The sequence below is a fragment of the Scomber scombrus genome, chromosome 10, assembly GCF_963691925.1.
Source record: "Scomber scombrus chromosome 10, fScoSco1.1, whole genome shotgun sequence".
In the NCBI taxonomy this organism is placed as follows: domain Eukaryota; kingdom Metazoa; phylum Chordata; class Actinopteri; order Scombriformes; family Scombridae; genus Scomber; species Scomber scombrus.
In genome coordinates, this window is record NC_084979.1 from 29228960 (window position 1) to 29241808 (window position 12849).

The 12849-nt window shown below is 38.2% G+C and overlaps 2 protein-coding genes across 2 annotated transcripts in view; one reads left to right on the forward strand and one right to left on the reverse strand.

Moving 5' to 3' along the window:
* Positions 1-12849, forward strand: part of irak1 (interleukin-1 receptor-associated kinase 1) — a 416029-nt gene that overhangs the window by 334194 nt on the left and 68986 nt on the right. The gene's annotated exons all lie outside the window — the stretch shown is intronic.
* The window catches only part of LOC133987742 (galactose-specific lectin nattectin-like), a 5266-nt gene continuing 3138 nt past the window's right edge, over positions 10722-12849 (reverse strand). Inside the window, exons 4-6 of the mRNA XM_062427185.1 lie at positions 11524-11658; positions 10910-11018; positions 10722-10789 (exon numbers count right to left, since the gene is read on the reverse strand). Of these exons, the coding sequence (XP_062283169.1) occupies positions 10722-10789; positions 10910-11018; positions 11524-11658 (312 nt within the window). The remainder of the gene's footprint in view (positions 10790-10909; positions 11019-11523; positions 11659-12849) is intronic.

Sequence of the window (12849 nt, forward strand, 5' to 3'; positions counted from 1 at the left end):
ATAAATGCATTCACTGTCTGGATCATGTTCACAGGTGACATTTTTTATGAATGAATGAAGTTCAGTGTGTGTGTATCTCTCAGCAGTGGCAGGTCAGAGGTCAGAGGTCAGATAACCTGTGTGTGTTTAGGTTTAGACAACAGAGCACATGACCTATCCCTATCTGTAAAGGTGCATTAATTAAGATTTTAGACATTTACTAATGATCAAATGAATATCTGACATGAGGTGGTATCACTGAGCAGTCCTATCACTCTCATCCATACTGTACTGACTGCAGCCCTTCTGTTGTTACTGCAGGCCTTGTGTGTCCTGTGTTGTTGAAGTTTGGTCCGCAGCTCCGCCCTGCATGCCATATAGCAGAGGTTATAAACTGGTGTGACTCAAACAGTGTAGCCAGACAGACTATTCAGCCAGCAGTGAATGATCCTGCAGCCGCTACCAACCAGACCGAATCCCAAACGGCACCAGTCAAACTGAAAAGACAGCGTTCCTCTGCACAAAGAGAGCAGGGCAGAGAAAGAGCTGAAACAAGGATAAACACAGGTTTGTTGTTAGGGAGATGGAGAGCATTAAAAAGGAGCCAAAGGACTGAAACTCATCTGCCTCTCCTTCCTCTTCCTCTACCAACTCCGCCTCTCCATCCTCCAGAAATGATCCAGAGGCTGGAAGGACCCATCACTGGCCTCACTCTACTCTCTGTCACTCTGCAAATAAATTCAGGCTACTAATGATTATTTGTTTGGTCTATAAAATGTCAGAAAATGGTGAAAAATGTCCAAGATGACTTCCTAAAATGTCTTCTTCGTCCACAACACAAAGATATCCAAGTTTACTGACACAGAAGACTAAAGAAACCAGAAAATATTCACATTTTAGAAGCTGAAAAAACAATTATCAAAATAGTTGGCGATTCATTTAATAGTTAGATAACTAATTAATCAAATCAGCTCCAAATTAAACACAACACAGACTTATTTATTACTTATTACAGTAATTGTTTCTTTAAATTAAATAATGTGTTCATTTAGGTCCGAAACTGTTATTTTTTATATTAAATGCAAATTATAAGACTTGCATGGTCTAACTCAGACCTTATGCTTTAATAACAGTCAAATTAGTCAAAAGTGACCCTGGTAGAACAAAGGTTTCGGGAAGACAACAGGACGGTTAACACCACTATGGTTAATTAGCTTAGCTGCTAGCGTCTCCTCATTGTAACAGGTGTGACGAACGTAAATACAATCAGAGGCGGACTGGGACAGTCATTTCAGGCCGTTTCACACAGACCACCAGACCTCTAATGTTGTAGGCTAACCCTACTTTTTGATTTAACGGTTAAAAGACTAGTTATACATTATTCCACTTTGTTAATTAGGGAGGAAAGTTATCCAAATTACAAAATACATACATTTGGGACTGACCAATAAGTTCTGTATTAGTTATTTAAACATTAATATTTCAATCAGAATGTATTTAAAAGGCAAACTAGCCTTTATTTGGTGTCTTTTATATTGTTTATATGGCAAAAAGAACAATAAAATTGGCGCCATTGATCTTCATCATTGTGTTGCACAGACTGTTGGTTACATTACTGCGGCCTGTTTTGCTGTCAGGCTACACACTCCCCCAAGGTTATGTGGCATGATTGAGTGCTGGCATAGTCCAGTTTTACTATTTTTTACCAGCACGCTATAGTATTCTTGACAGACCCTCCTGGCGATCATGTGGTTTATTTTGCTGTATTTAGCTGCATCAGTGGCGAGGGGCTTTTCATTTTCTCTCCCTCTCCCTCTCCGCTCCACCTTTCCTTTTTTTCTGACCTGCAGATTTAAGACAACAGAGCTGTAATATCATTGATTGCTGTGTGATTATGTTGGTTGCCTGATAAGTGGATTTGATTTGTCCATCAACTCATTCTTGCTAGCTGTATTTTTGCTGGTGAAGTTGCCTGTCCTAGTGCTCCCAATGTGCAGTCTACCGGTGAATACAATCTCCAAAAACAATGTCAAATGCTAAAACTGTTGAGCGTGATTGGATAAACTGTAAACATCGTCACGTGACATATTGCTGAGGAAACGCTGCAGTGGTTTGTTGCATCCAGGCATCCACAGTTTGGAGGGTTGAGAGTTGGTAAACAGGACATGAGGAGTGAAGAGTCTTAATTACCATGTAGCAGCCATTAAAGTTAAAAAGCTGTTTAACCAAGTAAACAGTGTGTAATAGCTGAATATTGGCTGGTCTTGTGCTGCAACATTAGATGTTTAGACAGAGAACAAATCAAACATGCTGTCAATGTTTTACTGGGACGTTCAGTATCAGCTTGCCAAATACTTACAGATTGGAAAACACAGCCTCATGTTTCACGCCCAGTTTTTAATTTGTTGAAAACTCCTGTAGCGAGTTAACATATGAAAATGTTTTACGTGTTTTTTATTTTTCTTGTCTTCAGAAGGAAAATTCGAATACTAAGAGGAAAATGTGCCATTTCATTTCTAGACTTTAAATGTCTAATTTAAAGTGCATTTACCATAGACTGTATAAAAAATGGACGTAACATCCGTGACGTCACCCATTGCTTTGTGGACTGCTGCTTGGAAGCGAATAGTTTCGGATCTGAGCAGCGCCATCTTGAAAATTTACGGGCATGCCGGGTAAAAAAAAAACACGGATTCTACTTATATGGGCATCAGGAGGAGCATGAGGCGCCCTCCTGAACCTGTGAACCAATCAACCTGTCAATCACGACGTAGCCACGCCCTAATGCATACCCTGCTTTATCGTCAAATATAAAATCAGGGAGGCCAAAATGTCCCAAATGAACATCATACTGCATTGAAGAAGGCTTTAAACTAGCGATTGAGACCATAAACACATTTTGAAAACGTTTACTGAGGTTAGAAATCAAGTGAGAAGTTGGTGAATTCTCCATTGACTTGTATAGAGACGGAAGTCCTTTTGACACCAAAACGGTCGCCCCCTGGTGGCCTTTTGATAGAATGCAGTTTTAAGTTACTTCCGCGTTGGCATAATTTCAGAAGAATGGAACTCCCCGCCTGGCATTTACTCACATTTATTTCCTTTTGTGAATGTATTGTTTCATTTGAATTAACCTTTTTTTTGTGTGTCTCTAGTTTAGATTTGTATGGTTTTGGAAACGTGGATGTGTTGATGCGTCTATGTGCACTCTGATTTCAATCACCTGACCTTCACAGTGTATAAATGTAGATGATAGAAGGCATAATGATTGAAGCGAAGATGTACCAACATGTAGAGGTTTGGATAATTGTTGTATTGTATATGAACATTAATAAAGTCTGCCTGTTGATTCAAAAGTCTGATTCAAAACAACAAATCTGAATCCTGAAAACACATCTTTAATCGTCTTCTGCAGAGCGATGAAGCAGTGAAGAGGAGACTCAGCAGAGACAAAAAAAACTGCAGCAGCAACTGAGGTATAAATTATGAATCAACAGTGTCACATGATCATCTATCTGCTCTCTGATTGGCTGATGTCTTTCTGTTTTTCTTTAGGATCTCACAGCAGCTACAGACAAACATTCATTTAAACTGAAAATTTAAAAACAAGCCAACTATTTATACTTAGTTTACTTATTATTGTACTTATTTTGAGAGACTCCGCCCTTAAACATTTTTTGTTGTCTATAACGAAGAACAGGGAATAGATTTGGTTGCTAACAAGAAATATTCACATTCCCAGAAGTTTCTTTCAGGATAACAAATGCACAGACACTTGGATATTGCACTGAATAGATCCTATTTATTATATTCTTTCTTTCTACTTTCTTTAAAGCACATCTGATGATTTAAAATATAAAGCTGCACTGATTTCAGAGACAAAGAAATAGCATTCATACCACCACACTGTCTGTTGTAACTCACTTATCTGGATGAAATTTCACATGTTCATGAAAAGTGACTCTACATTTATGAAAATGGTTTGAATTATGAGTTCAGTCCTTGAGCCTAATTTCTGTTTTGGTTTCTTCACTTCTCTCGCTTTTATATTTACCTGTTGAAAAGTCTGCATTGGAAAGTGTTTGTCCTGTTTTCTCTGCACACACACACAACTTTTAAAAGCATAAATTAGTATTTACATGCAGATTTACGGTCACTTCATTTTTAAAAAACACACAGTCTGTGTTTCTGAGTCTTTATAGTCAAATGTAATTACTGTAATTCAAGATTCGTGCTGCAAATATCTCTCTTCTTTAATATAATTCTCCTTAATACAGCAACACACTGTAAGCATGTAAAACCTCTGTCTCTGTTTGCACCTGGTTTCTGTATTTGTATTTTATTATTTATGACAACTATAGCTGGAAGGCTGTGTCATTAATGTCCTCTCATCATCAAACAGAAAACACTGCACACAGCAGGTTGGTTGAGATCTAAACACACCCAGACTGACTGAAGCCAGCAGATCAGCAGCAGCAGGAGCAGCAGCAGGCACGTGGCGCTGGGTGGGGACACAGCCATAACAACAACAGCGTTGATTTCATAAACGTCACTGTCTCTCCATCATCAGATATAATGAGGTCATCAGAGTCGAAGTCAAACTTCCGTCACGCCACAAGCATTTATTTCTGATTAAAATTCACCAAACTCCAGTCAAATCTGACCTGCATCCCTCCGCCCTGCACACGCAGAGGAGCTGTCAGAACAACAACACACCCGATCAAATAAAAGACTAATCCCTCTAATAAATGATAATAAATGTGTATTAACTGGGAGCCGAATGAAAGAAAAGCTCTTGTCAGGTCAAGAAAATGCAACAGTTTTGATGTAACCGCTGTGCGCTGCTGTCGAGGAGCCAAACAGCCTTAAAAAGCCCAACTTTTAAATGAAGTCTGGCCTGCTGGTGTCTTCTGTGATCAGTGAGACCTGTTTGTGTTGATGGATTTCCTACCTGAGACACCTGCGGGTCCGGATCAACAGTGGGCTTCCCTCGGCTCACTCTTCACCTCTGGCGGGGATCAAACCTGCGGTTCCTTCTTCTCATGATCCTGATCCCGCAGTCCTGCTCCTCCGTCCTCCGGTCAGCTGATTGTCACCCGCTGCGCCTCGCGCTATACACTGCGCTGTGTCACATCAGGTGCATAGATGATTGATTGATTGATTGATTGATGGCGGTGACTGTCGCCTCACCGCGGCTGCAGACACTGATCGATCATCGCGGATCGATGATCTGATGATGGATCCATGTGTTTATTCCGCGCCGACTCTTCATCCTCCTGATCGATAGCAGCTTCTTCTCTCTGTTCAGACTGAATGAAGCTCGGCTCCATCAGCACCACGAGGCGCGTTCACGACACCAACACCACACCGCGGGCTCGTGCACGCCCTCATACATGCGCGCGCACAGATTCACACAGATTTCCTTCATGGGGAGGCAGATGTTTGTTCTGATGTTTTAGTTTACAGATCGAACAGTTTGATAATAACACTGCTCGATCAGGTTGCAGATTTTAAGGGAGAGCATTCATGAAAAAATCAAATTTTAAGAGGAAAATTTAGGATACTATTTCTTTTCTAGACTTTAAATGTCTAATTTAAAGTACATTTACTCACATTTATTTCCTTTTGTGAATATATTGTTTCATTTGAATTACACTTTTTTTGTGTGTCTCTAGTTTAGATTTTTATGATTTTGGAAACGTGGATGTGTTGATGCGTCTATGTGCACTATGATTTCAAACTTGACCGTCACAGTGAATAAATGTAGATTATAGAAGGCAAAATGATTGAAGCCAAGATGTTCCAACATGTTGAGGTTTGGATAATTGTCTTATTGTATATGAACATTACTAAAGTCTGCCTGTCGATTCAAAAGTCTGATTCAAAACAACAGAAATCTGAATCCTGAAAACACATTTTTAATCGTCTTCTGCAGAGCGATGAAGCACTGAAGAGGAGACTCAGCAGACAAAAAAAGGTCTGTCTCCCCCTGCTGTCCTTTAATATGTATTGCATCAGTGGTAGGGAGGTGGGAGTGACAGATCCTGTGAATGAAGTACATGTGGACACAGGTGGGTTGAACTCATGGTGAAAGGGGAGATTGGTAATGTCTTTTAACCACACACAAGCTCTTTAGTTATTTTGTAAGGAGAGAGTTTAAGTTTATGTCTTGTAATACTGAATGTGGCGTATTACAAAAATAAATGGATGTGATGCAGTGTAACAGAGATCTCTGTGATTGTTTGAAAAAAACAAAAAGGCATTATTTTTGGCATTAAAAATAAGAAAAATAGGGGAAACACTGCATTTTAATAGTAAGGATTACTTAAAAATCACCACAAAATGATGTAAAATGTAATTTGCATGTATAATGGCAAAGTTGTCAAAACTAGAATTGCAGAATAGATAAGGCACGATAAGAAAATTTACAAGTTTACATCTTGAATATAAACATCAAATGATCAACAGAAATCATGTGTGGTTCAATAACTTGAGGCCATCAACGAAAGGAAAAGGGCTTCGGGTGGAGCCAAGTCAGAGACTAAACAAAACAAACATTTGCTTTCTAACCTGACAGATCCCCACTGACTCAGTGTTGCTGAAACCAGCTAAACAAAACCAGACAAAAAACCTGTCGGGTTACACTTATTCTTAACTGTAGAAAACAAGAGGACACACAAGTAACCACCTCTTAAGCCTGATGTTCAAGGTTGACAGGCCATTTTCTATTTGTGGTACAGGTTTGAACAAATGCATGAAAATAAAACACACTAAAACCAAATGTCCAGTTCCCGAGCAGAATGCCTCAACACAACACAAGTTAACCGAGGTAACATCACAACAAAGAGGCACAGAGGTGGACTGCTCAGACTGAATGACAGCCGCCCCAGGCTTAGATCGGCTTAGATCAGTGGTACCCAACCAGTTGATTGCAATCTAACTGTCGATTACAGGGTGCTAACAGGTCAACCACAACCCTAATCCTAATCCTAACCCCTTTTGAATAATGAGTGTATATGTATCAGAAAAAACCCCAACACAAAACTATGTAGTGTCAGTGTCTTGCATTCAACCAGTCACTCTGTGCATGTTCATTTCGATGTCCCATACCACCAGCTACTGGTTGGCTTGTTAAGATTTAATCTATTACAAGTACCATGATAAGGCAGTAGCAGTATCTCCTTTTTATTATTTTAATTTTATTTTTAAATGGTACAGCAAAACAAATAATGGTGACTGGAACATATAGGAAACAGAAGACTTCTCATTTTTATATGGAATGGGAAGAGGATTTTTTTTTTCTTATTTCAAACTGAAAATGTGTGTGCTTGATATACTAAACTTGCATCACAATAACACCAGAGGGATTTCCCAGCCGAGAGCGAGGTCTGAAAAAGTACGATTCAAGAACTGAAATCTCAACTAGCAGCACAAACAATCCATTTTCACAAAGCTTGACACCAGGGGAAAAGCAGCCACCATAGCATTATTTCAAGGGATTCATGTTCTGTTGAAAAATAAAAAGCCACTCAAAGACAGAGAGATGTTGAAGGAGACATTTTCAGAGGCGGTGGACTTGCTGTTCAGAGATTTTAAAAATAAACCTGAAATCATGGCAGATGTCAAGGGTATGCAGTTATCTAGAAACACAGTCACTGGAAACCTTGAGGATCAACTGAAAAATGACATTGACTGTTGTGAGTGTCTCTCCCTTCAAGGTGAAGAGTCCACAGACATTACAGATGTGGCACAGTTTAGTATTTCCATTAGAATGACGCTCAACAACATGAGTGCCAAAGAGGAGATACTCACCATTTTGCCACTGAAAGGACATACACAGGGAGAGGATGTTTTGCAAGCTTTCATGGAGTTAATGGACGAAATCCACCTTCCTTACTGTAAACTAGTCTCTATCACCACGACTGGGGCCCTTACAATGATAGGTCATGCAAATTGTTTTGTTACCTTTGCGTACATAATTCTTACCCAGACTTTATCCATTATCGTTGCATCATCCACCAGCAAGCTTTGTTTGGGAAGATGTGATGGATGTTAACATGAAGAATGTGAATCCTGTCCATGCGAGAGGCCTTCAGAGGAGGCTTCTCTGTGCTGAGGTGGAAAAGACTGAAGCAGAACACAGTCGCTGCTGCACACTGACAGCAATGGCTGAGCAGCGGCAAATTTCCGGCAAAGATTTTGGAAGCTATTGCTTGAAGTGAAAAAAATTCTCAGGCAGTGTAAAGAGTAGAGAAGTGCAGTGTATGCCCAGATTGATGATGAGCAGTGGCTTGTGGTCTTAGCATTCCTCATTGACTTGAATGGCATTCTGAATTGACTGAATTTAGAGTTGCAGGGAAAAACAAAACTATACTTGACATGATCATTGCAAACTACAGCTACTTTCACCCGAGCTGCATTTTCTGCTGTCCTTTCAGAGCACACATTCAGAACTTGAGCACCAGGGCAACTTGACTGTGCCTGTTACATTGAAGAAGTTCAAAGTATTGCATCACAGTTTGAAAGACATTTCACTGACTTTGCATCACTGGAGCCAGTCGCCACAGATATGTGGATGACATTGCCTCCAAAGTGGGAACACTTTTTCTCCTGGACACTACTGCAGTGAAGAAGGAAATTCACACCCTTCAGAATAATGTTCAGATGAAATCCAGGGCATCCACTGACATTAAGGGTGCATTTTTGGCAACTGCTCTTGTAACACATTTAGAAATAACCTCTATTATGAATTTCTACAAAACAGATATGCTTGTCTTGCATGTAGCCCACACAGTTTGAAGCCACCTGGTGGATTAATAGCACAACTACAAAGACAGGGTTCCTCTCTGCACAGCACATCCCTCGGCAAAGAAAAATACTTTGAAGCTAGAGGTAGGTACATGTGAGCAATACTGCAATGTTTCTATGTTTAATGCTTTACAGTTGTTTTTGCAAGTCAGTAGCATGCATTTTGATTGTAAGTACTCGTAGCACGTAATTTATTTTAGATGGTAAACTTTCCATTCTTTGTTACGCAGATCTGAATACTTGCAGTTGCATGACACACTGTTGATGTGTGTTGCTGTTTTTTGTTTTATATGTTACATGAAAGCCTCGTAATTCTAGCTTTGTGATTTATCATGTTTTGTGTGAAATGAAGGATTTTGTTGTTCTTCATAGACTATTCAGATTCCACATCCCATTTATAGCCCATCATGGATTTTTAGAAATATATGGTCAACAGTAAAAAAATTTAAAAAAAAAAATTTAAAAAAAAGTGGGAAAAAAGTGAACTTGTTTGTCTTTGTTCTTGCAGTGTTGATAGAGGTTTTGTACATCAGCAATGACATGTCAGACTACACAAAATGCTTTTTTCTTTTATTGTCTATGGATAAAATGTTTATTTGGATGTTTTGTTTTTACTGTGAATGTGAAAGAAAATAGTTCTTACACTAGGTTCTCTAAGAAAACACTGTATAAGAAGGAAAAAGACTATAATGGCATTGTAATTTGAGAGATTTTATAATGGTCTTTTCTAAAAAATCAGCAAATAGAAAAATGCTTTCGTGGTGGAGATGTGAACACTGACAGTTGCATGATACACTGTTAATGACTGTGTGTTATTGATTTTTGTACTAGAGTAAAGCGAACCAGATGTATTTATTGCTAGTCAGCTGTATTTGGATCAACCTACCGATGTTAATCTGCCTTCTCCCTCATGACAACCATAAAGGCCAAGTTCAGATCCAACATAACAGAAGACCACCTATCCAGCAGCTGCTGCACCCCTTATTATAAAGAACTAGCATCCTCCAGCCAATGCCGAGGATCCCAGTATGGTAATCACTACCTTCTCTGAGATGGAAGATGTTTCTGCTGTATAACATTCACTATATATTCACTATATGAAACTCATCATGGGACGGAAGCTGGGATTTGGGACTGGTAGATCTTGTAAAGTTGAAAAATGTAAAAGTTTATCTGAGGTGTAAAAACAATGGGCACCCCTGACTCAGATGATTGACCATCGGAGCTTGGGATTGGTGGCTGGAGCCTGTGATCATGGCTAAATTTGTTGAGTTATCTTAAGATCATTGAGACTGCCAGTTAAGCCAGATGAGTTTGAGTTCTGCATTTCAGTTTGTGATACACGGATACACGGGTCAGAATAAATCCCCCTTTTTTGATCATTGAACAAGTTTTGGGTCTGCCTCTTATCACCTTTTTTGACACTCTGGCTAAGCTCCCTCACAAGAGGTAACATTGCAAATGAAGCGTCAAAGCCCAGTTGTTGATATAGACGGACTAAAGCCTGGGCTTTTGAGTTTAAGGAACCCTGAAGTTTAGGGACTTTGACTATGTTTATGTTTATCCAAAGACATCCAATATAATGACAGTTGTTTTGCTTTTATTTTGGCCATGTGTACTCTATGCACTGTAGAGTACATATCTGGTGTGTGATTTTATTAATTGAAACTTGATTAACAATTTTTTTTTATAAAATGGAAGCACAGTGTGAAATAAGATACAACAAATTAACTGAAAAGACTTTAAAAACTATCATCAATAAATATTAAGTTTTTGAATGAGTTGGTTACATAAACAGATGGGACATTGCTGGCAGAATATATCTTTATTGACTCAACTGAAATTCAATCAAAACTTCAAGCATTGAAGCCATCGAAGATTCACATCAAGGTGGATGTGACATCTTCCTCTGTGTCAGCACTTGGCCTGGATCTTCACAGGGCCTTGGCACAAATAAAAGACTTCTTTTGTCTACACCTTGCATCATTGACATAGTTTCGTCCTGTAGAAAGAGGTTAAAAAGAAACGGTCATTCTTTTATCTTAAATATGTAGAATACTGATTTCCACATTCCCTCTAAAAAAAATCCCAATCAAGAGGACAACAAATCATCAATTTTTACCTCTGAAGTTGATCCCCATGCAATTCTCTCCACCAGCATTGTTAGGCTCCCCACGATGCCAGCCTTTGAAGGAAAACTTGCTGCCATCGCTCCACAGCCACAAACCCTCCTGAGAAAAAACGTTTTTAAGAGTCATTTCACTCAAATCTAAAAATGTACAAAAAAAATGAACACTCAACAGCAATGTTTCTTTTCAGAAATAATATTGAGGTTACTCTATATAATCCAGAAACTTTGAGACCTTTTTCAGTTTTCAAATATTACTTTTAAATAGTTTGAGCATTTACAACAAAGTTTAATTGTCGTGGATGCTCAGTATAAACAGGAGGAATGTTTACAGCAAGAAAAACCTGATTTCAATGTTCGTTTGGGCTTACTGCTGTTTTAAAACAGAATTGAAAAATTGTGAACATGTTTTTTAATATTGTACTCCCAAAGAATTTATACATTTGTTTTGGTATATTTCAATAAAAAAAAAAAAAGAATCTAATATTACTTACAGCATGTTAATAATAGGTCTCTTGAGGGTTTAATATCTATTTATGCAACTACCAAATTACATACAGAATATATAATTTTTCAGGCATGCAGAGAGCAGCTGCATCAGTACTCACCTTTGCTGCATCGTAGCCTCCAACCCAAGTTACTGTATGTTTGCCAGTTGATCTATGAATGATAGCTCTGATGAAGTTGTACACTTTTGTATTGGGGAGGGAAGCAAGATTCCCACCGATGAGAGTGCAGGCACGCTGATGGAGGAGAATAAGTGTAAAGCAAAAAAGATGAAGAGTTAGAGAAAACAATAGAGATGGAGTGTTTTGGAGGACGGAGAAGAGAGAAAAGTGAAAAGTGAGAATGTACATGGAATTGTACAAAGTAATTGAAACAAAGTAATTAACATTTGTTCACTGACAATGGAAGTCCACAATTAAAGAATCGTGTGTGTAAAATCAATAAAAATGTGAATGTCAAAAAACTGGAGAATCAAACTGTAAAGCTGTTTGAATATCTTGCTGTTATAAAGACTTACATATTGTATTTACTAAGTGATTATTAAAAGAACAGTTTTTCTACAGCATATGTAATGAATACCATATTATAAATATTGTTTCATAAATACCTCTGCAACCGCCCAGACCTTTTGACGGTGGACGAAAATGTAACAATGACTCTCAAAGTAAGTCCAACCAGGTGGGCACGCAACAGCGCAATCATCTATAATACAGTTATAGTTAGAGGGATAATAATGCCAGAAGTCAGTGACACAATTTTTATGGACTGCCAAACAAATAAGACAATTCAGAGAAACACCAACCATTTTCCGTTGCTTCTGCCTGTGAACATGGAGAAAGCATCATTAGTGTTGAATCATCTCAGATTTGCTCTGTTTTGAAACTTTAGATTTTAATTAAAAATACAGATACAGAAAGTTTTTGGAACATTACATTTTATCAATTGAGATCATATTTAAATGTCTTTTCATTTTGCCATGTGTTGCTTTTATGTCCTGTCTTGATTGACATTTAATGTTTCATGTAAATCACTTTGAATTGCTTTGTTGTTTAAACAGACATTAGACATCCTCCTTGTATTTTAGAGTATTTTTATTACCGATAAAATATAAAAATTTCAATTGATTTCAAATTGTTAGAGTTAAATGCGGGTGAGATAAAATTGCAAATAAGGAGAATAATAATGGCAGTTATTAGTAAAAATAACAGAGGTAATATAACAGCAAGTAGATCCACTGAGAAATACAAAAGATGTTGACAAATACAGTACATACATTTTGTACTTGCTTGTACATACACATACTCATACTCATACATACATAAAGAAGATGTACTTAAGGTACTTATGGGTTAATAAAATACAACCTGGGTCTACTGGTTAACCAGACTGAGTTCAAGTAATAGTCTCATAGGAATGTGTGAATAGAG